The sequence below is a fragment of the Typopeltis vanoorti genome, chromosome 6 (genome assembly GCF_054136105.1).
Source record: "Typopeltis vanoorti isolate ZY-2024b chromosome 6, IOZ_Tvanoo_1.0, whole genome shotgun sequence".
Lineage (NCBI taxonomy): Eukaryota > Metazoa > Arthropoda > Arachnida > Uropygi > Thelyphonidae > Typopeltis > Typopeltis vanoorti.
The window spans coordinates 158,197,282-158,224,902 of record NC_143554.1 but is presented as its reverse complement, the minus strand read 5'-3'; the positions used below and the strand labels follow the sequence as shown (position 1 = coordinate 158,224,902).

General features: G+C 36.3%; 1 protein-coding gene across 3 annotated transcripts in view; it reads right to left on the bottom strand.

Annotated features, from left to right (window-relative positions):
* Nucleotides 1-27,621, bottom strand: part of LOC150106148 (histone H4-like) — a 214,436-nt gene that overhangs the window by 15,715 nt on the left and 171,100 nt on the right. For all 3 annotated transcript variants that reach the window (XM_090393894.1, XM_090393892.1, XM_090393893.1), the window contains exon 3: nucleotides 2,977-3,102. In XM_090393894.1, coding sequence (XP_090250020.1) covers nucleotides 2,977-3,102 — 126 coding nt within the window. The remainder of the gene's footprint in view (nucleotides 1-2,976; nucleotides 3,103-27,621) is intronic.

Below are 27,621 nucleotides of genomic sequence, written 5' to 3'. Positions count from 1 at the left end.
TCACAACAAACCTGAAAAGTTTGGATTGGCTTCACACGGGATTGAAAATGACCACGGCATCTTTTGGTCCAGGACTCGCCTCTTACATAGATCCCATTATAGGTTCGAACGTTTGTTCAAGGAAAGCGTGGAGGCCATGCTCCATCGTCCCAACCTGAATCATAATGACTGTATATCTATATCAAAAATCTGGGAAAGCCAAATCAGGATTACTCGTTAATTTTTTTTTTTTTTTTCAATCATGTCTCTACTTCAAAATGTTCCATTTTATACTTAATACTTAGTGATATAACATCATGCGCCGTGTTTTATTTTTAACAATCTATTGTTAGTATTCTAATTTGTATTTTTTAAAACTGTTCTTGTAATACCACTGAGTTTCGGTCTGCTATTTCCAGACCGAAATATTTGGTTAATTAAATATCTTTCTTGTGTTTAAGTGCATATATCATTCAGTCTTATGTCACAAGTATCCTTAAAACTGCTTGATATAATGCTCCATCGATACCATACAATTGTAATGTTTTGAATAGCTTTTCTCTTGCACCTTATCGTATACCTTTTCCAAATCTACAAAACTTAAATACAATTTGTATGTTATATTCTAATGATTTCTCAACTGTTTGTCGTAAAGTGAAAATCTGATCCTGACAGGCCTGAAACCAGCTTGTTTTTCACCAAGCTTCCCTTCCACAATCCTTCTCAGCCATTTCTCAAGTATGCTTGCATAAATCTTACCAGGAGCACTCAGTAGGAAAATACCTCTATAATTCTACCATTTAGTTTTATTTTCCTTTTTATATATGGGTACTATGAGAGCTCTACTCCAATCATTGTGAATATGTCCGTCATCCAAGCCTTCTGAACTAGGCAGTGCAACCACTGTAAGACTTTTATACATCCATACTTTAGCATTTCTGGTCGAATATCATCTACTTCTGCCACATTTCAGGTTTTTGATGACTTTTTCTACTTCAGGTGTGGATATGTATTCCTGATTGTATGCCTGGTTAGTGTTTTTTACCATTGTGTCGTCACTGAATGTTTCATTTAGCAATTTTTCGAAGTAATTACTCCACACATCAAGATATCTTTTTCTCCAGTTTTCATGTCACTTTTATCATCTCTAATTCCTTTTACAGCACTCTTTCCTCTTTCTGAGCTTTTTCAACAACTTCCATAATATCTTGCCACCTTCTTGATATTTATTTTCTATGTTCTTATCAAAGTTTTCTCATGACTTTTGTTAAGCTAGTTTTATACAGTGTTTAGTTTTCTTACATTTGTCTCTACATTCTCTAAGAGCACAAGCTGACTTATTTGCCAGGAATATTTGATATGCTTGTTTTCCTTCACTGCCTCTTTAATTCCTGTGTCCACCATGGAGTTCTGATTTTTCTATCCTTGCAGACAACCTCACCACATGCCTCTCTGGCTGAATCAATCAGTGTTTTCTTCAGGGCTTGCCACTGAATCTCCAAGGTTTGGTTCCTGTTCTCAAACTCTTTCATTTTTCCTTCAATAATCTTTGTGTATTTTAGTCTACAGTTCACATCTGAGAGCTGCTCAACTTTCATTCACTATAAAACTTTCTTATATGTTCTTCTTTTCAATATGAAATTCAATTTTATCCTGCTCAAGACTAAATGGTGATCATTTCAAAGTTCAAATCCTCTGTACACTCTGGTGTCCTGCACCAGGGAGAAAACATCACTATCAACAATAACATAGTCAATGAGACGTTTCTTATTCCTTGCCTCTTCTCTCCATGTGAATTTGTGCACATTTTTATGTTGGAATATGGTGTTAGTAATAACCAATCCATGTCCTGTGCATAAATCCAACAGATATTTGCCATTATTATTAGCTTTGCTCTTTTCTCCAAATTTTCCCAAAATATTTTTGTATTTCTCACAATCATTTCCTACTCTGTTATTTAGATCCCCAACAAGGACCAACTTTTCCTTTTTCATTGTGTCAGTTGCTTTTTCTAAAGCCTCAAAAAATCTCCACTTCTACCTTAGTAGAACCTTCTGTGGGACTATAGGTACAAATAAGTCTCATTGTCCAGTTCCCATTCCGATATTTGCCCACATCATTCTACTTGAGACTGCCTGCCATTCAAGAAGATTAGTTTCGTATTTAGTGTTTAATACTATGGCTACTCCTTCTTTTTCTTGATTCTCATTGTCTGAATATAGCATCTTGTATTTATTGTTCAGAACGATCGCACCAGTTTTTGTATTTTTTTTTTTTTTTTGTTTTGTTTTTGTTTCAGTCATCCCTATTATGTAGATCTGGTACTTATCCAATTCCTTCATGTAGAAAGTATTTTTAACTTGGGTATAATTATGTTAAAGATACCAAGCAATTCCTTCAGTTAGCTCCATTTCTTTGGCATTCAAGCTTCTTATGTTGATAGTATTGATCTTGAGCTCTGGTGATGTTGATGTTGGGGTGTGTTTCAGGAGGTGCTTAAGGGTCAAAGCTGTAAAACTGAGAGGAGACTTCCACATAGCCTTTAAAGGAATGCAGAAAACCAACCAATACTACTGACCTAATATCCAGTCCCCACCTTCTCTCTTGGTGTACCCTGTTAGATATCCACCTGGATACTGAATGAATGAGGATGACAATTTGGGATTTAGCCAACTAAATTGCATTCTTACTGGCTTAAACCACAATATAAAATGGTCAAACTATTACATGCATTGTATACATTACATCTATAGTATAATTCATAATGCTCTGTGATTTTTTTTTTTAATTTAAAGCAATCAAGTATATATCTGCCATAATTATGAACTACGGGAAAAAAAAAAAAAAAAACCTAAACAGGCTATAGGCATTATCACAAATGACATGAATTTGTTATCCTTAGTTTATCTCGAGTTTTGAGAATCATAGAAGATGAACAAAATTTCAACATTGGATGAAATAACAAAGCACAAGTTTTATTTCCTTTTTATTTCTTACCTCAGTCTTAACAGGAGTTGTCTCATTATCATCACTATCACTTCTAGACACCCACTTTACTGAACTGTGCTTACTTTTATGGTGTTTGGGATTGCATGTCTTACAACCAGAATTCTTCTTGCAGCCCTATAAAATTTCTTCAAATTAAATAAAAATACACTGTATAGAAATTATAGAGACAAAAACACATGTTGCTGCAATGCATGTTTTTGTCTACTTAATATCTATAAAATGAATTCTGACCATTGTGTAATCCTGAGAGAAAGAACTAAATAAGAATATATATATATATATATATCAATAAAAGAAAATTGCAATTAATTCTCATTAATAAAAATCCGATAACAAGGCAATGCTATATTCCTTGGACTAAATAGTTGAATTTAATTATCAATAAGTTAATCATCCTCTAACTCTCAGAAATTATTCTACACTGTGACTAGTATTTAGGTTTTCTACAGCCATTTTTAACCATTAGTATGTCATGCAACAAGAAAATGAAGTAGATGAATCCAGCATACTATACTGATGAAATAGGAGGTCCACTGTCATTCAACTTCCAAAACACTTGTTTTACACGCTACTTGCCACCAATTCTGAGGCATATGTGATGAGCAAAAGGAAGAATGTGTATGGAAAGATAACTTTTGCATGCTGATGGTAGGGAGCAGATAAAATAGCAGTGACTGTTGCAAAGGTCTATATCCATTGAGGATATTGTTGTGACAATGACAAACTGATGTAGAAATAAAGGTTAATGAATGGGAGTATTATTATTATTATTATTATTATTATTATTATTATTATTATTATTATGGGTGACTCCAGGGAGTCCTTAGACTCACCGAGAGAGGCCCTAAACATCACGTCCACACAACTATACGCTGATGACAGATAAATTAATTTGGGGGAAAACTGTTGATCAGGAGTTAGTAATGATGTAACTTTTCATACAGTACTATCATATCCTGTACACTTCTTAAGAGTACATGTCAAGAATTTGATGAATGGAAGTACTTATGATATTGCAGAAACTCAATACAAATATGGCCATAGGATTAGTTGTCATGTCAGCCCACATATGATAATAATGTGCAAAAGAACTGGCATTGCCTCTGGCCAGTCTATTTTATTGAAGCCTCAGCTTTATTAAAGTCCCAAGGGAATGGAAGGAGGGCAAAATAGCCCAACTGCACAAAGGCTCCAAGAATGGTAAATTATAGACTAATCAGTATTTCAGTAGTGGTGGTGGTGGTGATAACTGGAAAAAGAAGAGACAAAATTCAGAACTAAGTGGATAACAATGATGCTATACTCTATAGGGACAGTATAACTTTCTAAAGCTATACTGTGTGTTCATGCCTAAGTTATTGACTCACTTGACAATTCCCTTTTTATAATATGATAAAGGGAATGTGATGCAAAGGTGCTTAACATCAAATGGAAATTTATTACACAAACTGGAGCAAATGAGGATGACTGATGAGTAGGGATGAAAGTAGTATATGGAAGAGTGGAATCCAGGAGCAGGTGTGACTAGTGGTGTACTACAAATGCTGTGCTTATATCACTGCTGTTTAATTTGTACATCAATGATAATACAGGAATGATGCAGGAAATGATTTGAGGGGAAATACCAGGTTGTCTGCTGATTATGCAAAATTGGATATTGTAATGAAAGCAATGCAGAGAATAGATTGATTTAAATAGGTCAACAAGATAATGATGCCAGTTAAATACGGAAAAGTATAAAGTTATGCATTTTGGGATACAAAGATAAGTTGTATGCCACATTGACAGAACTCATACTCGAGGAAACCAACTAGATATGGAAGTGATTGTGGATAGGGACTTGAATTTCAGAGGGTATTGCAAAAGCAACCAAGGCAGCTCATAGAATTACTTCATTATTATTATTTTACTGCATCTCCATGGAGTCAGGAGACTCATCGCAGGATACTCAAATCCTATCATACCTCTACTTGAATCCATTCAACGTCAGGGAACTCGTAACCAATTCTGGCAATCCATTCCACTCACTCACTCACCACTTTCCATGTAAAAAATCTGATCCACATACCTGTATTAACCACACTCTTACACAACTTCCACGGATGGCACTTAGTTCTCTATTTATCTCTTTGTTGAAAAATTTCAATTTCATCAATTTTATAAAACCCCTTCAATATCTTAAACGTTTCTATCATGTCCCCTCTTTTCTGCCTATCAACTAAACTTTGTAACAAACAAACCTTCAACCTATCCTCTTAGGGAGTATTCCACAGACTTGTCACCATCTTGGTCACTCGTCTCTGAATCCTTTCGACCACCTCCTGGTCCCCAAGAAACCCATGTGACCAAATCGGTCACCTGGGTTTCTGGGTACTTCATTAGAGAAGACACACTAACATACGGAAATAAGGAGGTCATTCCTCTTATAGTAAGGGGGACCATATGAAGCCCTGAAGGTACGAATGGAAGTGACTAAGAGGGGTGGCTTTTGCATGGAGGGTGATATGCATAGTCTGATTGGGTAGTGAGAGTGTGAACAGTGAGTTCTTCATGTAACAAAATGATGAACCAGCTTTTTTTTTTAATTATTTATTTATTCTTAAGGCATGAATAACAAAACATGCAGTACAATACACTTTCACTTTAAAAACATATAAAATTAAAAGTCAAAAGTCATTTTAAAAACCAATAAAATTAAATGGTTACATCCATATTGGTCAGATAGTTCATAGTTTCGGGTATAGCACTTAAAAAGTCTAATTTGTCTCCTGAATATGCTCTGAGATAACACTGAGTCACAATGTGGTCCATAGTTTGTCTTTGAGCTCCACAGTCACATTGGGGGGATGGTCATTTACCCCATTTAAAAAGCATGTCAGCACATACACCATGACCAGTTTGTATTCTATTAAGCTGAGTCCAGATTTTCGTGGGAGGTGTGAGCAAGCATCAAAACTTTCTTGTAATTCTTTGAGAGAAAATTTCATGATGTCACCTGTCTGGCTCTCCCACTGTTCTTGCCACTTTTGCTTCAGGTCAAAGTTAGATTGTAGTAGTAGTTGGGCTAATTGTAGTGGTGGATGTCTTGATCTCAATTGTCATACACTTAAGTCTGGGAGATCTAAATGTATTGGTAGGGCTGTGTTCTCCAAGATCTTCTTATACTCCTGTAAGAGAGCCTTAGTCCTGCGCAGATTCAGTGGAAGAATGTTGCTAAGACCTGAAAGTTAATTGTGCCAGAAATCAGTCTCATTGTATTATTTAGTTGGCTATCAACAAGTTTAACATGTGTGCTATTTAGAAACACTGGTGAGCAATATTCGGCAACAGAGAAAACTAGACAAGAACTGTAATCCGCAGATTATCAGCTGTTGCTCCCCATGTCATGCCTATTAGTTTTTGTATTATGTTGTTACGGGTTCTTAACTTAGCAGAAACATTTGTTAGGTGTTGCTGGTTAGAGAGCATGCGGTCCAGGATCATGCCCAAGTACTTTGGAAACTTATTGTGTCGTAGTAAACATCCTTCAAAGAAAATATATAAACTGACATCTGCCATGTGATTATTAAGGTGAAAGCTTGATACTTCTGTTTTGTCTGGATTGAGCTGGAGCCTCCATTTTTTGTAATATTCACCTATTGTTTTCAGATCTTTTGTAAGTACGTCTTCAGCCTGACTCATGTTTTTGTGTCGAATGGCAATTACAGTGTCATCAGCATAACAGAAATTGCATGAGATGGTAGCAGGCAAGTCATATATGTATAGGTTATAAAGTAAGGGTACCAATACTGACCCTTGTGGAAGACCATTATTAAGTTTTTGTTGTTGGGACATTTTATTTCCTAATATAACTTGAAAGAAATGTTCAGTAAGTATGGAGGAAATTAAGTGTGCAGTCCATTTACATGGGACAATGCTAAGAAATTTGTTAGGTCTAAGAAGACAGATGTTAGGTCTAAGAAGACAGCTGATGTGTTTTCTTGCTTCTGAAATCCAGCTTCTATGCATGATGTTAGAGTCAGCACTTAATCACAGCAATCATGTTTTTCTCTAAAACCAGCTTGTTCAATCAGGACATGCTGCATTATTGGTATGGACAATCTGTTGTACAGAAGGCATTCTAACATTTTATAGGTGGAACTCAATAAAGCAATAGGTCTGTAAATTTTTGCCTTCTGGGGTGGTTTTCGTTTTCCAGGTTTAAGAATAGCAACTATTTTTGACTTCTTAAACTGGCTAGGTAGTCGGGCAGTCAATAATATATCATTAAAGAATTCACAGAGCCATTTTATAGTATTTGGCCTGCTATTAATCAGAAATTCTGGATGGACACCATCGAAGCTGGGGCTTTGCCTGCTTTGATATCTTTTATGACAGCTTTTACTTCATCTATAGTGAAGATTGAGGCATATTGTGAGAAAGCAGGGGCATTTGTTTTTAAAGCTCTAAGTTCTTTTTTAATTTTCTTGGTATGTTCATGGTCCCTAGGTGCCCTTGACATATTAATGATTTGATTAGCTATTTTCTCAGGAGAGATAATTGTGCTTTTTTTATTAGGTAGATTAGTTGTGGATAGTTGTTGGAGAAGATTCCAAGCTTTTCTACTTGATTGTTTGAAGTCAAGGTTTTTGTTTTTCGAGATGAGTTCAGGCTATGTAGTAATTTATCTGCTAATTCAGGATCTTCCCTTTTCAGGAACTCTCTGTAGAGATGATCACTCTCTCTCTTCATTCCATCCAGGGACATAATCTTTCTGTAACCTCTAGGGATATATTTTTTCGCAGTTGCTCTTGTACTCTGCAACTCTAGCAGGTATCCAATGAACACATTTATCCAATTCATTCGCAAAATTTCTCCACTTTGCTTTTTTAAAATTCCAATGTGGTCGTGGAAATTATCTTGCTATAGGTAGTGTCATACCAATTTCCAGTAACACCGGTCAATGTTGACTGTGTGGGAAGTTAAAAAGTACGTATCGTCTTGCTGGTAATGGTTGCCCTTCTGTGTTTATTGAAACAAAACATAAATCCAGATTAGACTCTGTTTGCCATGCTGATGATCTAAAGGTGTTTCTATCATTGGCATCAAATACAAGGTGTATATTATTTATTTCCTCCCATTGAACGAGGGTAGTACCGCAGTCATTGTTATCACGGTACTTCCATTCTTCATGATGGTTATTAAAATCACCAATCCATACTGTTGGATGTTGATAAGTAGGTATCACATCTATAGACCAAGATGTTAAAGAAGGTTTATAGACAATGACTATTGTCATGTTCTGAACGTTCACCCTCACAAGATGAGTATCGTTATCACATCTCATTGTCAGGACAGAAGCATTTTCTATATCATCCTTGATATACGTTGCAATGCCATAATTCCAGTGGTATGTAGCACCAATCAGAGTGTAACCAGTTATTTTCCTCTTCTTTTAAGGTCGTCTTCGTTTACAGCATGCATTTCTTGAAGAAGCACAAGGTCAATGTTATTTTCTTGTAATATTTTGCAGAGATAGTCACATTTTGATCTGTTAATTCCCTCAATATTCAGTTGACACATCTTAAGGCTAAATCCCAGTTTTTTGTCAGCATCATCAATAAAATTAGAAAAATCAGTATTGTATGACTGCATGTCTTAGCCAGGAGAACTAAGTGTTAGACTGGCTAAGACATGCCAGTCTAACACTTAGTTTTAGCTCAATTAGCATTACCCAAGGACTGGGTAATGCTAATAGGTCTTGTGATGACTTATCTGTTGGATTAATATATTAAAAAAAATATATTAATGGTAATTAATTTTTTTTTTTGATATATTAATCCAACAGATAAGTCATCACAAGACCTATATTACAAAAGTGTGTGTGTGTGTGTGTGTGAGAGAGAGAGGGAAAGTGTTTAAGGAGAAAGAAAAAATATTAAGTTTCTTGAAAAGCTGAGAATTGCAGCCTTTGGGAAAAACAGCATGAGGAAGCTTGTTCTGAAGAATACACAGATGGAATAAGGGGAGGGGGGGGGAAAGGAAGCTGGTTCAATGCATTGAAACAGCTTCATTGAGAGAGAGAGAGCTGATCTTAGATCAAGGGAAAAATATGTGAGAAAGTTCAGCTATGGTATGCAAACATGATAAAGGTATGAATGTCTTCGAACATGGTTATGTATATGGCAAAGGGGTGGAAAATATGCTTTGGGTTTGGACCTTTTAAGTATGTCTGGGGAGGAAAAAGAGAAAGTTCTACAACAAGGCCAAAAATAGATTGCATATCTAATCATAAGAATAGACTAGGTGGTAATTTATTGTCTATACAAAAATGCCAGGAGCATCAGAAACAAATGGGTTGAGTTCGTTGCTTTATTTAATATGATGTGGCCTAAGATTGTTAGCATTAGTGAAACGTGGCTATCAGAATTAGATATGGTAACCAGGATTCAGATTGAAAGAGGAGTGATATGATAGAGGGCTATAAACTTTTGAATGGTTGTTATAGGATATCATCTGATGAAATTTTTCATTATATGGAAGGTAGGGAGAGAACATGGGACATCCATGAAAGTTAAGTTTGTTCACAGTCAAGAAATGGGTAACAGCTAGGTTTTTTGTCTCGCAGAGAAGTGAGTGCCTTTAGGGGTAATGAGTGCCTCTAGTGTGAATGAATTTAAGAGAAGGTATGATAGCTGGTTTGAGTGATTTATAGCCTCCCTCAATGAGTCCCCGACTCCCTGCAGTCTCAGTTAATAATAGTAATAATGTTGGATGCATTAAAATTATTTTTTAATCCTTTCCTAATGATTTGAAGAGAGAGAAAAAAAAAACGATTCTGTGTTCAGATCTATAAAGCATGTGTAACAATGAATGATAAATGCATGTAAACACAAGAAAGATATTTAATTAACCAAATATTTCGATCTGGAAACAGCAGAACATCTTCAGTGGTATTACAAGAACAGTTTTAAAAAATACAAGCTAGAATACTAACAACAGATCGTTAAAAATAGAACACACCATGTGATGTTATATCACTAAGTATTAGGTATAAAATGGAACATTTTAAAGTAGAGACATGACTGAAGAAATAAATAAATAAAAAATAATGAGTAATCTTGATTAGACTTTCCCAGATTTTTGATATAGATATACAGTCATTATGACGGAGTAAGGCCTCCACGCTTTCCTTGAACAAATGTTCGAACCTATAATGGGATCTATGTAAGAGGCGAGTCCTGGACCAAAAGATGCTGTGTCAGTTTCAATCCCGTGCTGAGCCAATCCAGACTTTTCAGGTTTGTTGTGAAGAATGGAGGATTGATGTTCTTGGATTCTTTTTTCAAGAGAACGTCCAGTCTGTCCAAAATAATATCTAGCTAAATTATTGAAATCTTACATTGGCAACTCTAATTCATTTTTAAAAAACTCCTCAGATTTCTTACAAAAATTAAAAAATGTCTCATTACAACCTACAGATCTTATAGTTAGCTTTGATATAGAATCTTTATATACCAATGTACCTCGCAAGGAAACTTTAAAATTACTTGCTGACATCTTTCCTCAAGACATTATAAAACTATTAGATTTCGTAATTCATTCTGGATATTTCGTATGTCAAAATAAATTTTACAGCCAAGTAGAAGGAACGGCCATGGGAAGTCCTCTTTCTCCTGCTTTAGCCAACTTTTATTTAGAACATTTAGAAAAAGTTCTCTTCTCATCTATTTTCCCTCAACCATCTTTTTGGGTAAGATATATAGATGACATCTTTACTATTTGGCCTCACAGCAAAAACTCTTTACCTTCTTTTTTAAACAGTATTAATTCTTTGCATCATCGTATAAAGTTTACTATGGAAATAGAAGAAAACAACCAGTTATCTTTTTTAGACGTTCTCCTCATCTGGTCACCTTCAAATATTCTTACAACTACAGTGAAACCAACGTTCACAGGTCGTTATATTATTAAAGAATCAGCCCATCATCCATGTCAAAAAACAGGAATTATAAAATGCCTCATCAGAAGAGCCAAAACTAATTGTTCTACTTTTGATTATCTACAGAAAGAACTTTCTACTATCCAACACCACATGAAACTCAATGGCTTTTCTAAAAAAAGTACTCAACATCTTCTCAATTCTTATAATCCTCCACAAAACAACAAAGTTTCAATATGTCGAGTGCCTATTCCTTATATCTCCAGTATTTCAGAACCTATCGCAAGAATTTTAAAGAAATATCATTTAACAACTACATATTCACTTATCAACAAATTGTCTTCTCATTTTCCTTCTCCTAAAGACAAATGCTCAACTTTATCTCTTCCTGGAGTTTATCAAATTCCTTGCAACTGTGAACTTTCCTATTTTGGACAGACTGGACGTTCTCTTGAAAAAAGAATCCAAGAACATCAATCCTCCATTCTTCACAACAAACCTGAAGAGTCTGGATTGGCTCGACACGGGATTGAAAATGACCACAGCATCTTTTGGTCCAGGACTCGCCTCTTACATAGATCCTGTTATAGGTTTGAACATTTGTTCAAGGAAAGCGTGGAGGCCTTACTCCATCATTCCCAACCTGAATCGTAATGACTGTATATCTATATCAAAAATCTGGGAAAGTCTAATCAATATCACTCATTAATTTTTTTTTTTTTTTTTTTTTTTTCAATCATGTCTCTACTTCAAAATGTTCCATTTTATACTTAATACTTAGTGATATAACATCATGTGCCGTGTTCTATTTTTAACGATCTATTGTTAGTATTCTAGCTTGTATTTTTTAAAACTGTTCTTGTAATACCACTGAAGATGGTCTGCTATTTCCAGATCGAAATATTTGGTTAATTAAATATCTTTCTTGTGTTTACGTGCATTTATCATTCAGTCTTATGTCACACATATCCTTAAAACAGCATGCAGGTAATTAATTTATTATGTTTGTACATGAATGCTAGGAGTATCAGAAACAAAGGAGGTGAGTTTGTGGCCTTAGGTAGCATATTGGGACTTCATGTTGTAGGCATTAGTGAAATTAGCTATCAGAAGCAAATATACTAACTGGTATAGAGTGCAAAAAATACAGTATTTTAGGAAGGACAAACAGGAGACGAGAGGGCATGCTGTTAATGATATCACATGTCTTGAATCCAGTTAGAGTTGAGACCTATGACTGCAATACTTGTAACAATTTTTCATGTGGCAGTGAGTTTGAAGCCATCTGGTGTGAGGCGGAATCTAACAAAATTAAATACACAGTGGGGTGTTGTTAGAAACCTGGGGGATCGGTTGCTAGTGATGAAGAAATGCATTGACAAATAAATACTATGGTGCGCAAAGAGTAATCATAATGGGGAACTTTAATGATCCTGAAATTGACTGGTAGCTATGAAATTGCACGAGAAGAATGAAGCTGAATTTAATGAGCTGTTGTGAGACAACTTCTTCAAGCAGTATGTGATAAAAGGAACTCGAGGTCAGAGAGTGTTAAGATCTGATTAGAGTGTCGGGGGGTCAGTAAAGACATAACTATTCTGCCTCTGCCTGGTGACAGTGATCATATGGTTCTTACTTGGGAAGTGGCTAAGTTTATGAATGTTCCATTTAAAAAAAATTACATGCTGAACTACAAAGCAGGACATTATGACCTCTTGAGGGATATGCTGGGTTTTGTGACATGGTATCAGGTATTGGATGAGAAGGATATCGATAATTAATATTGATTATATAATTATATAAAGTATATTTATATAATTTTATTATGCATATATATTGATTATATGCATAATAAAATTTATTTTTATGGCACCATTTAAGGAATCCCAGAATTATATATTCAATGTTCATATGATATATCGAGCCTATATTCATTTAGGCATAGTATAGCCGTAGTTGCATGCTTCTGGTATTGTCATTGTGTTATTCCATCTTGCATGATCTTATGTACTGACTGTTTTTCGAGAGAAACCTGTAATATAATCCTAGTCCAAAATGCAAAATATTACTCGATAATTCTTGATACAACTCCAGACATAACTTAAACGGAACAATTAACTCTGGTTATTAGATTTGTATAGCATAACAAAAATAAAAACATAGCAGAAATTCGTGAACATTTTTTGGGGAATTATGTGCTGTTGAGGACAATGACTGGTCAGGGATTACATGAATTTATTTAAAATCATGTACAATCGCTGAATCTCAATATTTTAATTTACAGCCAAGGATATGACAATGGTGTGAATATGTGTGGTAGGCATAACAAACTTTAACAAAAAATTACTGAAACAAATTCTAAAGCTTTCTTTGTTCATGTGTTGAGGCTTAAGTGGTGGAAGACATTATATTGGAGGTATAATGGAATATTTTCAAAAGTGCGAAAAGGATTAAAACTAATTTTAATGCTTCCAATATTTTGTTTCAGTCATTGAGATATCTTCAGGGATTACAAATAACTTTTGTAAGAACACACTCAAATACTAAATGAAAGACATGGGTGACTCTAAAGTCCTATATAGGTGGTGCACCCTCTATGGGCATTTGCAGGTGGCCTAGGATATAACGTGGGATCTCTGATAATTAATGTTTCTCAAATTTGGGGAAGTTTTATGCAACCATACTTATTTAAATTCAGATGATTTCTGTTTGCCGCCACTGATTCTAAAAACAGTATTTCTTTTTTGAATTTACTATGATGGCGCATGATGGTTTTTCTCCAGGAGGTTCTGTAGATTGCATCCAAAACATGGTCTGCAAGGCCAAATTGACCATAGTCATGATTGCAGATGTATGATTTGTGTTCTTCTAAATGAATGGTTGCTGATCTGTCTGAAGCCAGGTTGCAGGAACACAGTACTCCAGGCACTGAGAGAGGAGGGAGCTGATCTTTGGTGGAATGGATAAGGGTAGTAAGTTTATGGTGGGGCTTAAACGCTGTGTGGAGGTTGTACTTTTTTAGGACTTGGCTATTTTTTCTGACGTGCCACAGATGTAGGACATAGTGATGGCATTTCTGAAGTCCTTTTGAAGAGACAGCCAGGGAAAGGGGGAGGAACTGATTATTTTTTAATTCTGTAATTGCTGTAGCCATTGCAAAGGACGGTGTTGTGTATGTTGTTAAGTTCGGTTGAAAAGAAGGTTCCACTGGAACAAAGCTTGTGGGCTCTATTGGTTAGTTTTAATAATGCCATATTGTTGAGAGGGCTGGTGGTATTAGAGTTTGTGAATGTATCTGCCTGTGTGTGAGTAGGTTTTCTATATACAGAGAAAGAAAGGTTACCATTAAGAAGGCATGTTACTAAGGTGTCTGGGAAGAGTAAACTAATGTTATCCAGAGCGCAAGCTAATAATCTTGTTTTAAACGACATAAAAATTATGTCGTTAAAATTTCTTTGCTCAATTATTATATGGGTGATATTTTAACTAAAAATTTGAGTGTGTTCTTCCATCATAAACTGGATGTAGGCTATTGAGGTGACTGAGGAAGGAGTCTGGGCCATGAGGCTAAATAGAGAACACAGCTTCATATCTTAGCCAGATAGAAGGTTTGAGAGGGGAAGGATGACTCCATGGCTTGTTTTTCAAAATCTTCCATGTAAAAATTGGCAAGAGGGAGGGAGGGGGGCCCATAGTGGTTCCTTCTATGTGTTTGTAGATTTTGTTCTTCCAAGAAAATAACCAAAATTGATGGCAAAGGATATGAGCTCTAAGATATCACAAGGAAAACGTTTTTTAAGAGCGTTAAGGTGTCATTTAGGAGAATATTGGTAAACAATGAGGTGATGTCAAAGCTTACCAATATATCTGTATTATTTAAAGTTAGATTTTCAATGAAGGTTTTAATTGAAACAGTTGTGGTCAACTGTAACGGAGGTCAGAGAGTTAGACAACTGCTTTGACAGTTTGTAGCAAGGTGCATCAGTAGCATCTAGTACAAGTCTTAGGAGGGAATTAGGTTTGTGGATTTTTGGTTGCATAAAACTTCCCAAAATTTGGGAAACATTAATTATCAGAGATCCCACGTTACATCCTAGGCCACCTACAAATGCCCATTGAGGGCACACCACCTAGATAGGACTTTAGAGTCACCCACGTCTTACATTTAGTATTGTATTGCATTTGAGTATGTTCTTACAAAAGTTATTTGTAATCCCTGAAGATGTCTCAGTGACTGAGACAAAATATTGGAAGCATTAAAATTAGATTTAATCCTTTCCCAGTGCTGAAAATATCCCATTAAACCTAAAACATGAAACTTTCTTTGTTCCATATTCTATACTCACATTAAATTTAGTAGTTAATGACATGGCAAATCTTTTGAAATAGTTGATTTTTCCGCTTCTACTAAGCAATGGACTATAACTGAATTATCATATTCAAAATTTAACTTTAGATTCGAAATTTAAATTCAAAATTTAAAAATCTTGTCAAATACAAGATGGGAAAGCTGTATAGATGTGATCAAGCCCCTTAAAATTAACATAAATGAAATTTATCAAGCACTCTTGGAAATAACTGAAGACACAACTAAAGTTATCGAATCAAGAGTGCAAGCTAATAATCTGGTTTTAAAAATTATGTCATTAAAATTTCTTTGTTCAATTATTATATGGCATGATATTTTAAAACAAGCAGCGATGACAGCACAGTGGTAAAAAACACTGACCAGGCATTCATTCAGGAATACATATCCATACTTGAAGTAGAAAAAGTCATCAAAAGCCTGAAATGGCTTTTGATGGCTTGGCCAGGCTGAGCTGGCCTGGTTGGCTGAGTGGATAGCGTATCCACTCTCCAGCCCAAAGGCTACAGGTTCAAATCCCACCGTGGCCATGGATGTTTGTGATTGTCTGTGGAAATACCAGTGGTGGTTGGTGGTAGATGGCGGTGGTGTACTTGAAGTCAGTTGGTGATTGAATGGTGGAGACGAAGTTATGGTGTAGTTGCCCCTCAATGAGGCCTTGGACTCCCTGGAGGTGTCAAATAATAATAATAATAATTAGAGTAGAGCTCTCACAGTACCCATATATAAAAAGGGAAATAAAACTGAATGTGAGAATTACAGAGGCATTTCATTAATGAGTGTTCCTGGTAAGGTACTTGGGAAACAGTTAAGTAGGATTGTGGAAGAGAAGCTTGGTGAAGAACAAGCTGGATTCAGGCAAAATAGACGCTGTCAGGATCAGATTTTCACTTTATGACAGATAGTTGAGAAATCATGGGAATATAACAAAGATCTGTATTTAAATTTTGTAGATCTGGAAAAGGCATATGACAAGGTGCCAAGAGAGAAGCTATTTCGAATGCTACAGTTATATGGAGTTAATGGGGCATTATATCAGGCAATACTTAGTCTTTATTTGAGATATAAGTCAGCAGTTAGAAATGAAGGAATTACAGGAAGATGGTTTAATGTTAAATCTGGTGTGAGACAAGGATGTACATTATCCCCTCTCTTATTCATTATTTATATGGATCACATTATGAAGGAAAGCGGTATTAAACCTGATATCAAAATTGGATACTTCTAAATAAATCTGCTATAAGTCTGCAAGATTCTCTGACTAAATTGAATAACTGTTGTAATATATATGATATGAAGGTCAGCATTAGAAACACAAAGACAATGAAAATAGGCAAAAACATTGAAAAGATCAACTGCATTGTGAATGGAGAACCTATAGAATAAGTAAAACATTTCAGCTACTTAGGCAAGATTTTTAGTGAAGATGGTAAGTTAAATATGGAAATAGACAACAGAATCAACAAAGCTAGTATGGTAGGAAGCCAACTGAATAAATTTATATGGAATAAGAGAAAAATTAGCCAAAACACTAAATTAGCTGTATACAAGACAGTGTTTAAACCAATTTTAATTTATGGATCTGAGAGCTGGGTTAGAAGTAAAACACTTGACCAAAGACTAGAGACCGCAGATATGAGAGTCCTGAAAAAGATTAAGGGCATGAACAGATGGCATCAGTGGCAATATTATTTTAAAAACGAGGATATTAGGAGAGAGAACTTGATGTTGTCACATCCAGGAATGCATTAGCAGATCTAATCTCAGGTGGTATGGTCACTTAAGCAGAATGGAAAAGGAAAGATTAGGAAAACAAGTGTTCTCTGCCAGGTTGGCAGGAAAAACACCCAGAGTGCCTTAGAAAACAGAAATATAAGACCTGATAATATTGGAGTCTTGACAGGTAACAGACTGATTTAGAGGAAAATTGTAGATAGGAAGTTAGTAATGATGTAAATTTTTCATGTAGTACTATTGTATCCTATACACCTGTTGAGGGTATATATCAGGAATTTGATGATATTTTAACAAAAACTAATGTCAGTAAAATTATGCAAAATCCTTTATTTAATATACAAAGAGTTACTGAATGTGTTAAACAAATTAAAAAAGAATTAACAGATTACAGGACAGATCAAAATTTTGAAAGTGTCATTAATTCTGAAAAGAAGATGGCAGATATTTGGAATGTAGAACCAGTTTTTCCAGATATTGAAAAAAGAAAAGAAAGTTTGGTTATAATGAACTTCTAACTAGTACAAAAGATCATTTTAAAATACACTTCTTTTTTGCAATATTAGATAGTACTCTATCATCTCTAATTGAAAGGTGTACGTTGTTAAAGGAGAATAATGAAATATTTAAAATCATCCATAATGTCAACACAATGAAACAGTGGAAGGAGGAAGATATCTTAAAACATTATTATTATTATTATTATTGTTGTTCCGGGAAACTCCAAGGAGACGACAGACTTATCGAGGGAGGCCCTAACATCATGTCAAGAACAACTATTCAACATTCACACAGTATCTATCATACCTTGCCTTGAACTCATTCACGGTCGTAGCACCCACAACAGGCTCTGGAAGCTTATTCCACTCATTTACCACTCTCCAAGTAAAAAATCTAGCTCTAACACCCTTGTCAACCACGCTCTTGCCCAGCTTCCATGCATGGCCATTAGTCCTCCCACCACCAGTCATATTTTCAAAAATATCTTCTGGATCAATCTTATAAAAACCCTTCAGTAATTTGAATGTCTCAATCATATCACCCCTCCTTCGCCTATCGTCCAATGTCTGCAACCCACAAATCTTCAACCTATTCTCATAAGGTTCATTCCACAGACCTGCTATCATCTTGGTCACTCGTCTCTGGACCCTCTCCACTTCCACCCCATCACGAAGAAACCCTGGTGCCCATAGCTGGGCACAGAAGTCCAGATGGGGTCTTATCAAGGCTCGATACAGAGGAACAACAACTTGTTCGTCTCTGCATGTTAAAGTATTTTTCAGAAGCCAAGTGATTTGGTGAGCTGTTTTAGTTACTTTTGCAATGTGCCCCCTAAACTTCAACTCCCTATCCACCAACACTCCCAAATCCCTGGCCTCATCAATCTCCTGGAGTATGATTCCACCAATGCGATATACTGCTGCTATTCTTTTCACCCCAAAGTGCATAACCTTACACTTTGCCACATTAAATTGACATCCATTTTTCCTAGCCCAGTCCTCCAAACTATCCAAATCATCCTGTAAAATTTTGACATCTTGTGCACTCACAATTGCTCTACCCAACTTTGCATCATCAGCAAACAAGTGAACACTTCCTCTCAGATCCTTTCCAATATCATTGATGAACAAATTGAAAAGCAGTGGTCCAAGAACAGAGCCCTGTGGCACTCCACTAGTCACAAGACGTCTTTTAGACTCCACTCCTGAATAAACCACTCTTTGATATCTCTCCTTCAACCACCCTCTTATCTATCTCACCAACCCTATATCTATACCCATCTGCTCCAGTTTACTGATTAGGGTTCCATGTGGTATCCTATCAAAGGCCTTGGCAAGGTCCAGTAGTATCACTGTAAACCCATTACCCCTATCCAGTTCAGCCGTCACTGTGTTATAAAACGTGAGCAAGTTACCGAGGCATGATCTACCCTTCACAAAACCATGTTGTCCCCCATACAATATCCCATTTTCATCTATCCAATCCTGTATTCTTTTCTTGACTAATTTCTCTAAGACCTTGACAATGATTATTGATATGCTAATCGGTCGGTAATTTACAACAGCAGTCTTGGAACCACCTTTATGCAGTGGAACTATTTTCCCCTCTTTCCACCCGCTCGGGACTAACCCAGACCCGAGACTCAAATTAAACAAAATGGTCAAGGGTACTGACAATTCATTAGCTGCTTCTCGTACAACACGAGCTGGTATACCATCCAATCCCACAGATGTATTGACATTGAGGTTATGCAATAGACTACTCACCTCCACTTCATTAACCACAATTCCCGTATAATCTACTGGTTTATTCGTTTCTGCAATGTCACCACCTGGATGATATACTTTTGCAAAATGCTCACTCAGTAACTCAACTATCTCAACTGATTCATTTACCTCCCTACCATCGGCATTCTTTAAAATCAATCTGCCATGTACATTTTTCCTTTTACTTGCTACATATCTAAAAAACTGTTTAGGATTCTCTTTAGCCTGCATGGCCAATGTTCTTTCGTAATCCTTTTTTGCTTTTCTTACCACACTCGTCACCCTTCTGGCCTGCGCTTTATACCGTTCATGTGCCTGCCGGTCACCCTTCTCCTTAAATTCCCTGCATAGTTGTTTCTTTTTTTGCAACTCAAGCTTAATGGTGTTATTCATCCATTTAACCCCTACCTGATTTATTATTCGGACTCTAGGTATACAGTCAGCCATTGCTTCATGCAAGCACTTCTTAACTACCTCCCATGCACTATCAACTTCTAGTCCTTGCAGTTGTACATGCCATGGCACTGAACCAATCAAACTCCTAAGCTTGTCATACTTTCCAGCCCGATAATTCCACATGTACCCTGTCTTAATTGAAAATTCTACACCTTTAGCCACCTCCCAAGTTAAGACCCTATGATCACTCTCACCGATTGGTGGCAATGTGGTCATATTTGTTACAGCCAAATCCTCAGATGTAATTACTAGGTCAAGCACTCTCTGATCTCTAGTATTTTCCATTACATGCTGTCGCAGATAGTTATCCCTTAATAACCGCATAAAATCCAGTTCCTTCCTCCCGTGTGTCCTCTCTTCACTCCAATCAATGCTACCATAGTTGAAATCTCCCATAATAATCACCCTCCTTCCACCCATTTCTTCTATTTGCTTGTGCATACTGTCACCACCATCTTTTCCATCATCTGGTCTATAGCAGCACCCAATTGTATATTTAGTTCTGCTAGCCACAATCTCACACCAAATGGCCTCAAATGTGCTCTTTTCTCTATCCTGCAATTCAACTTCTATTCTCCTTGGCTGGAGCTCATCAGCTATCATCAACAATACTCCTCCCCCCATTTTATTCTCTCTGTCATTCCTGAACACACTATACCCATCACATTCAATCCCACTAGTTATATCATCTACAGTTAGCCATGTTTCACTAATACCTATAACCTGTGGTCAGGAAGTGCCAGCCATAGCCAAAAACTCTTCCTTCTTGTTCCTAATACTCCTAGTATTAGGAGTATTAGGAACAAGCAATGATTCAAATGATAATGATAGATCGTTGAAATGATATATGAAAAAGATATATCTCCTCACAATTTGTTGAATTTCATATATGAGAACAACTTACATGATATGTTTCCAAATATTTGGGGTGCTTAAGGGTCAAAGCTGTATAACTGAGAGGAGACCTCCACATAGCCTTTAAAGGAATGCAGAGAACCGACCAGGACTTCTGACCTAATGTCCAATCCTCACCTTCTCATGGTGCACCCTGTTGGGTATATACCTGGATACTGAACGAACGAGGATGGGCTGGCCATTTGGGATTTAGCCGACCAAATCGTATTCTCATTGGCTTAAACCAATATACCAATATATTTCAGTTTTCAGGATTTATCTAACACTGCCAGTATCAGTGGCTTCGGAGGAAAGAAGTTTTTCAAAACTCAAAATAATTAAAAATTATTTACGATCAACCATAACCCAAGAACATTTAACAGATTTGTCTATAATATCTATAGAAAACAACATTATGGATAGTTTACACTTGGGTGAATTGATTAAGAATTTTGTAACATTAAAAGCATGAAGGGTATCAAATTTTGTGATTTTATAAGGTATGTGATATCATTCGTGATGTGATTGTATTTATAAACTTATATATTTCTTATATATATATGATCCAAATTTTGTTATACATATAATTATATACATTACTTTTCATATGTGATTTACTTGTTTTGTTTTGTGTGATTACTGTTTTACTTATTACTGTAATAAATATATATTATAACTATTAAAATGTTTCTTTTTTTAATTACTTTCATTGACTTTCAGGAAGGACAGTTTTTTAAAGTTTGCACAAAGATATTTTATGCACCTGGTGGCCCTGAAAGATAGGTAGGATAATAAGGAGTGCTGTTGATATGCAGTACTTGCAGAATGATTTGAATAGGCTTTAATTGTGGGCATGTGAAAATGGCTGTCATTTCAATGTTAATAAATGTAGTCATGCACTTTGGTGTGGTTAGTATCCAATGTCATATTATATTGATGGGATTATGCTTTAAGAAACTGATGAGGCTAGGGATCTAGGAGATTTAATAGACAGGAAGTTGAACTTCAAGGGTCATATAGCAAAAATTGTAAATACAACTCAGAGAATAATGGCAATGCTAAAATGAAACTTGACATGTAAAGATAAGGAAGGCATTTTGCCTCTTTACAAGGGCTTGATAAGACCTCACTTGGACAAAACCATGGTGATTCTGATACAGTGGAGAGAGAGAGAGAAAGAGAGTATCAAAAATGATATCAGGATTGAGAAATACAAATTATGAAGACAGATTGAGAATTTGTAGGCTGCAGACACTAGCAAACAGAAGAAAGAGGAGTTATAAGTTTGAAATTTACATACTTCTGAAAGGGCTATACAGAATTTCAGTAGATGGAATTTTTCATTTCATAGAGGATGGGGAAAGGATGCGAGGGCATCTATGAAAGTTGAGAATGAATGCTGTCAAGAAGGGGGATTAAGGCTAGATTTTTCTCTCATAGAACATGACTGGAATGGTTGACATAAGATATTGTGTGTGTAAGTAGCATGAACAAATTTAAGAACAGGTATGACAGCTGTTGTGAATAGTATGGCCTCCTTCAATGAGTTCCTGATTCAATTGGAGGCCTCTCTTCAAAATAATAATACTTTATTTATTTATTCTTATGGCAAAAGCAGCTATAGGTCAATATTCAAACCAGAAATCGAGAGAGCCTCATCTGTCACCTCGTAGATGTCCTGGAGATCACCACCATGAAATTGGCACCTTGGGCAGTCATTCACAACATGAGTGATCGTCTGGGTCACAGGGGAATAGTCACAATAAGGGTGGTCTGATAGATGACCAAATCTTCCTAGGAAGGGCAAAACCAGGCTGAGGAGCACAGGGATCTACAACCAGGAAACCATTTGTTGGAAGATTATTGGACCAGAGTTCTCACCACATGTCGGGTGTTGATGGTAAGGCAGCTGAAGAGAGTTCGTCCATGGACCAGAAAGGCTTTCTAGATTCTAGGCGAAGACTAGGTGGATTTATGCGAGTCTGGCACAGAGCGGGTTGCTCATTACTTTATTAAATATTTTAATTGAGGCTTGTCTTCTTCGTATATTTGGTGGAGCAATATTAGATAGGATAGGTAGCCAAGGGAGAGGGTGCTTCTCAGTGTCCCACTAATTGTGTGCATAGTAGAGTTTAGCTAGGTGTCCATAATATTAGTATGTGCACTGCTTTCCCAGACAGGGACACAGTATTCTGCTGCAGAGAATGGAAGGGCTAGTGCAGACAACCTTAAGACATCAGCACCACAACCCCAGGTTGTTCCAGCAAGTCGTGATATGATATTATTTCTCGTTTTAACTTTGCTGGACAGGTTGGTGATGTGCCTTTTATAGGTTAGACTCACTCCAAGGTATTTTGGCTGAGGCTCATGTTCTACCATTTTGTCACAGAAAGAGAGGTAGAGGTGGAATGATGTGGACACAGTTTTTGTTGGATTTGGCTTCAGGTACCACTGCTTGATGTACACCTCCAAGATGTTCAGGTCTGTGTTCAAGGTTGTTTCCAGTTTGGCAAAGGAAGTAGACTGGTGTACGATAGCGAGATCATCAACGTATAAATATTTGCTTGAGCTGGTATGTAGTAAGTCAGACATCATCATTATCATCATCAAATTCATGATATATATCCTCAAGGGGTGTACAGGATATGATAGTAATACATGAAAAATTTGTACCGTTATTACCTTCCTATCTACAATTTTCCTCCAAATCAGTCTGTTTCTTGTAAAGACTCCAATATTATCAGGTCTTATATTTCTGTCTTTTAAGGCACTTTTTACTGTACCAATCCACCTATACCTTGGTCTTCCTCTAGGTCTTTTTCCTGCCAACCTGGAAGAAAACACTTCTTTTCCTAACTTTTCCTCTTCCATTCTGCTTAAGTAACCTGAGATTACATCTGCTAATGCATTCCTGGATGCTGACAACATCAAGTTCTCTTTCCTAATATCCTCGTTTTTAAAATGATATTGCCATTGATGCCATCTATTCAAGCCCCTAATCTTTCTCAGGACTCTCATATCTGCGGTCATTAGTCTTTGGTCAAGTGTTTTACTTCTAACCCAGCTCTCAGATCCATAAATTAATATTGGTTTAAATGTATACAGCTAATTTAGTGTTTTGTATAATTTTTCTCTTATTCCATAGAAACTTATTCAGTTGACTTCCTGCCATACCAGCTTTGTTGATTCTGTTGTCTATTTCCATATTTAATTTACCATCTTCGTTAAAAATCATGCCTAAGTAGCTGAAATGTTTTACTTGTTCTATAGGTTCTCCATTCACAATGCAGTTGATATTTTCAATGTTTCTGCCTATTTTCATTGTCTTTGTGTTTTTAATGCTGACCTTCATACCATATCTATTACAACATTTATTCAATTTAGTCAGGGAATCTTGCAGACTTGTAGTGGATTTATTTAGTATAACATTGTCTGCATAAAGCAAAGAGCTGAGATTAACATATCCAATTTTGATATCAGGTTTAATACTACTTTCTTTCATAATGTGATCCATATAGCTAATAATGGATAATGTACATCCTTGTCTCACACCAGATTTAACATTAAACCACCTTCCTGTACTTCCTTCAATTCTAACTGCTGACTTACAACTCAAATAAAGACTAAGTATTGCTTGATATAATGCCCCATTGACACCATACAACTGTAGCGTTTTGAATAGTTTCTCTTTTGCATCTTGTCATATGCCTTTTCCAGAGCTACAAAACTTAAATACAGATCTTTGTTATATTCCCATGATTTCTCAACTATCTGTTGTAAAGTGAAAATCTGATTCTGACAGTCCCTATCTGGCCTGAATCCAGCTTGTTCTTGAACAGGCTTCCCTTCCACAATCCTCCTCAACCGTTTCTCAAGTATACTTGCATATATCTTACCAGGAACACTCAGTAATGAAATACCTCTGTTATTCTCACATTCAGTTTTATTTCCATATATATTATATATTTCCATATATTTTATATATGGGTACTATGAGAGCTCTACTCCAATCATCTACAATTCGTCCCTCTGTCGAAGCCTTCTGAACTATGCAGTCCAACTACTGTAAGACTTTTATACCTCCGTACTACAGCATTTCTGGTCGAATATCATCTACTCCTGCTGCCTTTCCACATTTTAGGCTTTTGATGGCTTTTTCTACTTCAAGTATGAATATGTATTCCTGATTGTATGCCTGATTAGTGTTTTTTACCACTGTGCTGTCACTGAATGTTTCATTTAGCAATGTTTTGAAGTAATTATTCCACACATTAAGGATAGCTTTTTTCCTAGTTTTCATGTCACCTTTATCACCTCTAATTCCTTTTAAAGCACTCTTTCCTCCATTTCTGAGCTTCTTCAACAACGTTCAGAATATCTTCATATTTATTTTCTATGTTCTTGCCGAAGTCCTCCCATGATTTTTGTTTAGCCAGTTTTACAGTGTTTAACTTTCATAGATTTGTCTCTGTATTCTCCAAGAGCACAAGTTGACTTATTTGCCAGGAGCTTTTGATATGCTTTCTTATTGTCCTTCACTGCCTCTTTAACTTCCTGTGTCCACCATGGAGTTATTGATTTCTCTCTCCTTGCAGACAACCTCACCGCATGCCTCTCTTGCTGAATCAATCAGTGTTTTCTTCAGGGCTTGCCACTGAATCTCCTAGGTTTGGTTACTGTTCTCAAACTCTTTCATTTTTTCTTGAATATTATTTGTGTATTTTAGTCTACAGTTCACATCTGAGAGCTGCTCAACTTTTATTTGCTATAAAACTTTCTTACATGTTCTTCTTTTCAATATGAAATTCAATTTTATCCTGCTCAAGACTAAATGGTGATCACTTCCAATTTCAAATCCTCTGTACACTCTGGTGTCCTGCAACAGTGGGAAAACATCAGTCAACAATAACATAATCAACGAGACTTTTCTTATTCCTTGCCTCTTCTCTCCGTGTGAATTTGTGCACATTTTTATGTTGGAACATGGTGTTAGTAATAACCAGTCCATGTCCTGAGCAAAAATCCAACAGGTATTTGCCATTATTATTAGCTTTGCTCTTTTCTCCAAATTTTCCCAAAATATTTTTGTATATCTGACAATCATTTCCTACTCTGCTATTTAGATCCCCAACAAGGACCAACTTTTCCTTTTTCATTGGGTCAGTTGCTTTCTTTAAAGTCTGAAAAAATTCCTTCACTTCTATCTTAGTAGAACCTTCTGTGGAACCATAGGCACAAATAACAAATAAGTGTCATTGTCCAGTTCCCCATTCTCATATTTACCCATATCACTCTACTTGAGACCGCCTGCCATTCAAGAAGATTAGCCTTGTATTTAGTGTTAAATACTATGGCTACTTCTTCTTTTCGTTGATTGTCATTGCCTGAATATAAGTCAGACATGTAGATGTTAAATAGTAAAGGGAATAACACAGAGCCCTGTGGAAGACCACTGTGAAAGAATCTGGGCCTGCTGTTTTTTCCACCAATGCGGACCCGGATCTTTCTGTCGGAGAGAATGTATTCAAAAACCTGGAAAGTCATTTTGCACCTTATGATACTGCTTAGCTTTAGGAGGAGACCTCTGATCCAGAATGTGTCATAAGCTAATGTTAGGTCGATGAAAGTGACTCCGGATTTAAGTTTCTTCTAGAAGCCTGCTTCAATCTGTGTTGTCAGGGCCTGGACCTGGTCACAGAAACTTCTTCCCGGCCTGAAGCCAGCTTGTTCAATCAAGAGTGCTCTTTCAATGAGTGGTGAAATTCTTTTAAGGAGAATTCATTCAAAGAGCTTAAACGTGGAACAAAGCAAGGAGATAGGGCATAGATTTTTGAGATTATTTGGATCTTTCCCTGGTTTGTGCACAGCAATTATTTTGGCTTCCCTCCACAGTTTTGGTAGTTTTCCAGTTGTTATAATATTTGAGAAAAGGGTGGCCAGCCATGCTTGACCTTGTTGACCGAGATATTTTAGAAACTCGGGGAGGATACCATCCACTCTTGCAAAATTGGCATTCTTGGTGAGTTTTAAGACTTCTGCATCTCTTCAAGAGAAACTGGCTGTACAAGTTCAGGAAGCTTGGAGGTCATATTCAGATTTTTTTCTGATGGAAGATTGCACAGCTATATTCCTGTTTGAGCTGGGAGTTATCTTTGAGGTTTTCAGTAAATGATTAGCCATTTGATCAGAAGTTATCTCTGGTGGTTTGTATGTTGTTGGTTCACCCCCTTCCTAATTTTCTCAGAAATGACCAGCTTTTCCGGCTAGATTTGGTGAAGTCAAGTTCGTGGATGGTTGAGAATAATAATAATATTGGTAAGCTTTGACATCACCTCCCTGTTTACCAATATTCTCTTAAATGACACCTTAACACTCTTAAAATTTTTTTTTCCTTTAAATCTTTTAGATCTCTTTTCCTTTGCCATCAATTTTGGTTATTTTTCTTGGAAGAACAAAATTTACAGAGAGAACCTGTATGGTTCCCCTCCCCACCCCTTGCCAATTTTTACATGGAAAATTTTGAAAAATGAGCCCCTCTCAAGCTTCTATCTGGTTAAGATACGTATATGATGTGTTCTGAATTTGGCCTCATTTCCCAGACATACTAGAATCATTTTTCAGTCACCTCAATAAGTCTACATCCAAGAATCCAGTTTGTGATGGAAAAGGAAAATAACAATAGCTTATCCTTCCTGCACACCTTACAAATGTGTTACTGTATATAGAAAACTGTCATTCACTGTATATAGAAAACTGTCATTCACTGTATATAGAAAACTGTCATTCACTGTATATATCGAAAACCCACTCACACGGGCAGATACATTCATAAACTTTCCCACAACCACTCTTCTGAACAATATGGCATCATTAAAACTAATCAATAGAGCCCATAATCTTTGTTGGTGGAACCTCTCTTTCAACTGAACACAAACATATACACAACACCCTCCTATCCAATGGCTACAGTGATTACAGAATTAAAAAATAATAAT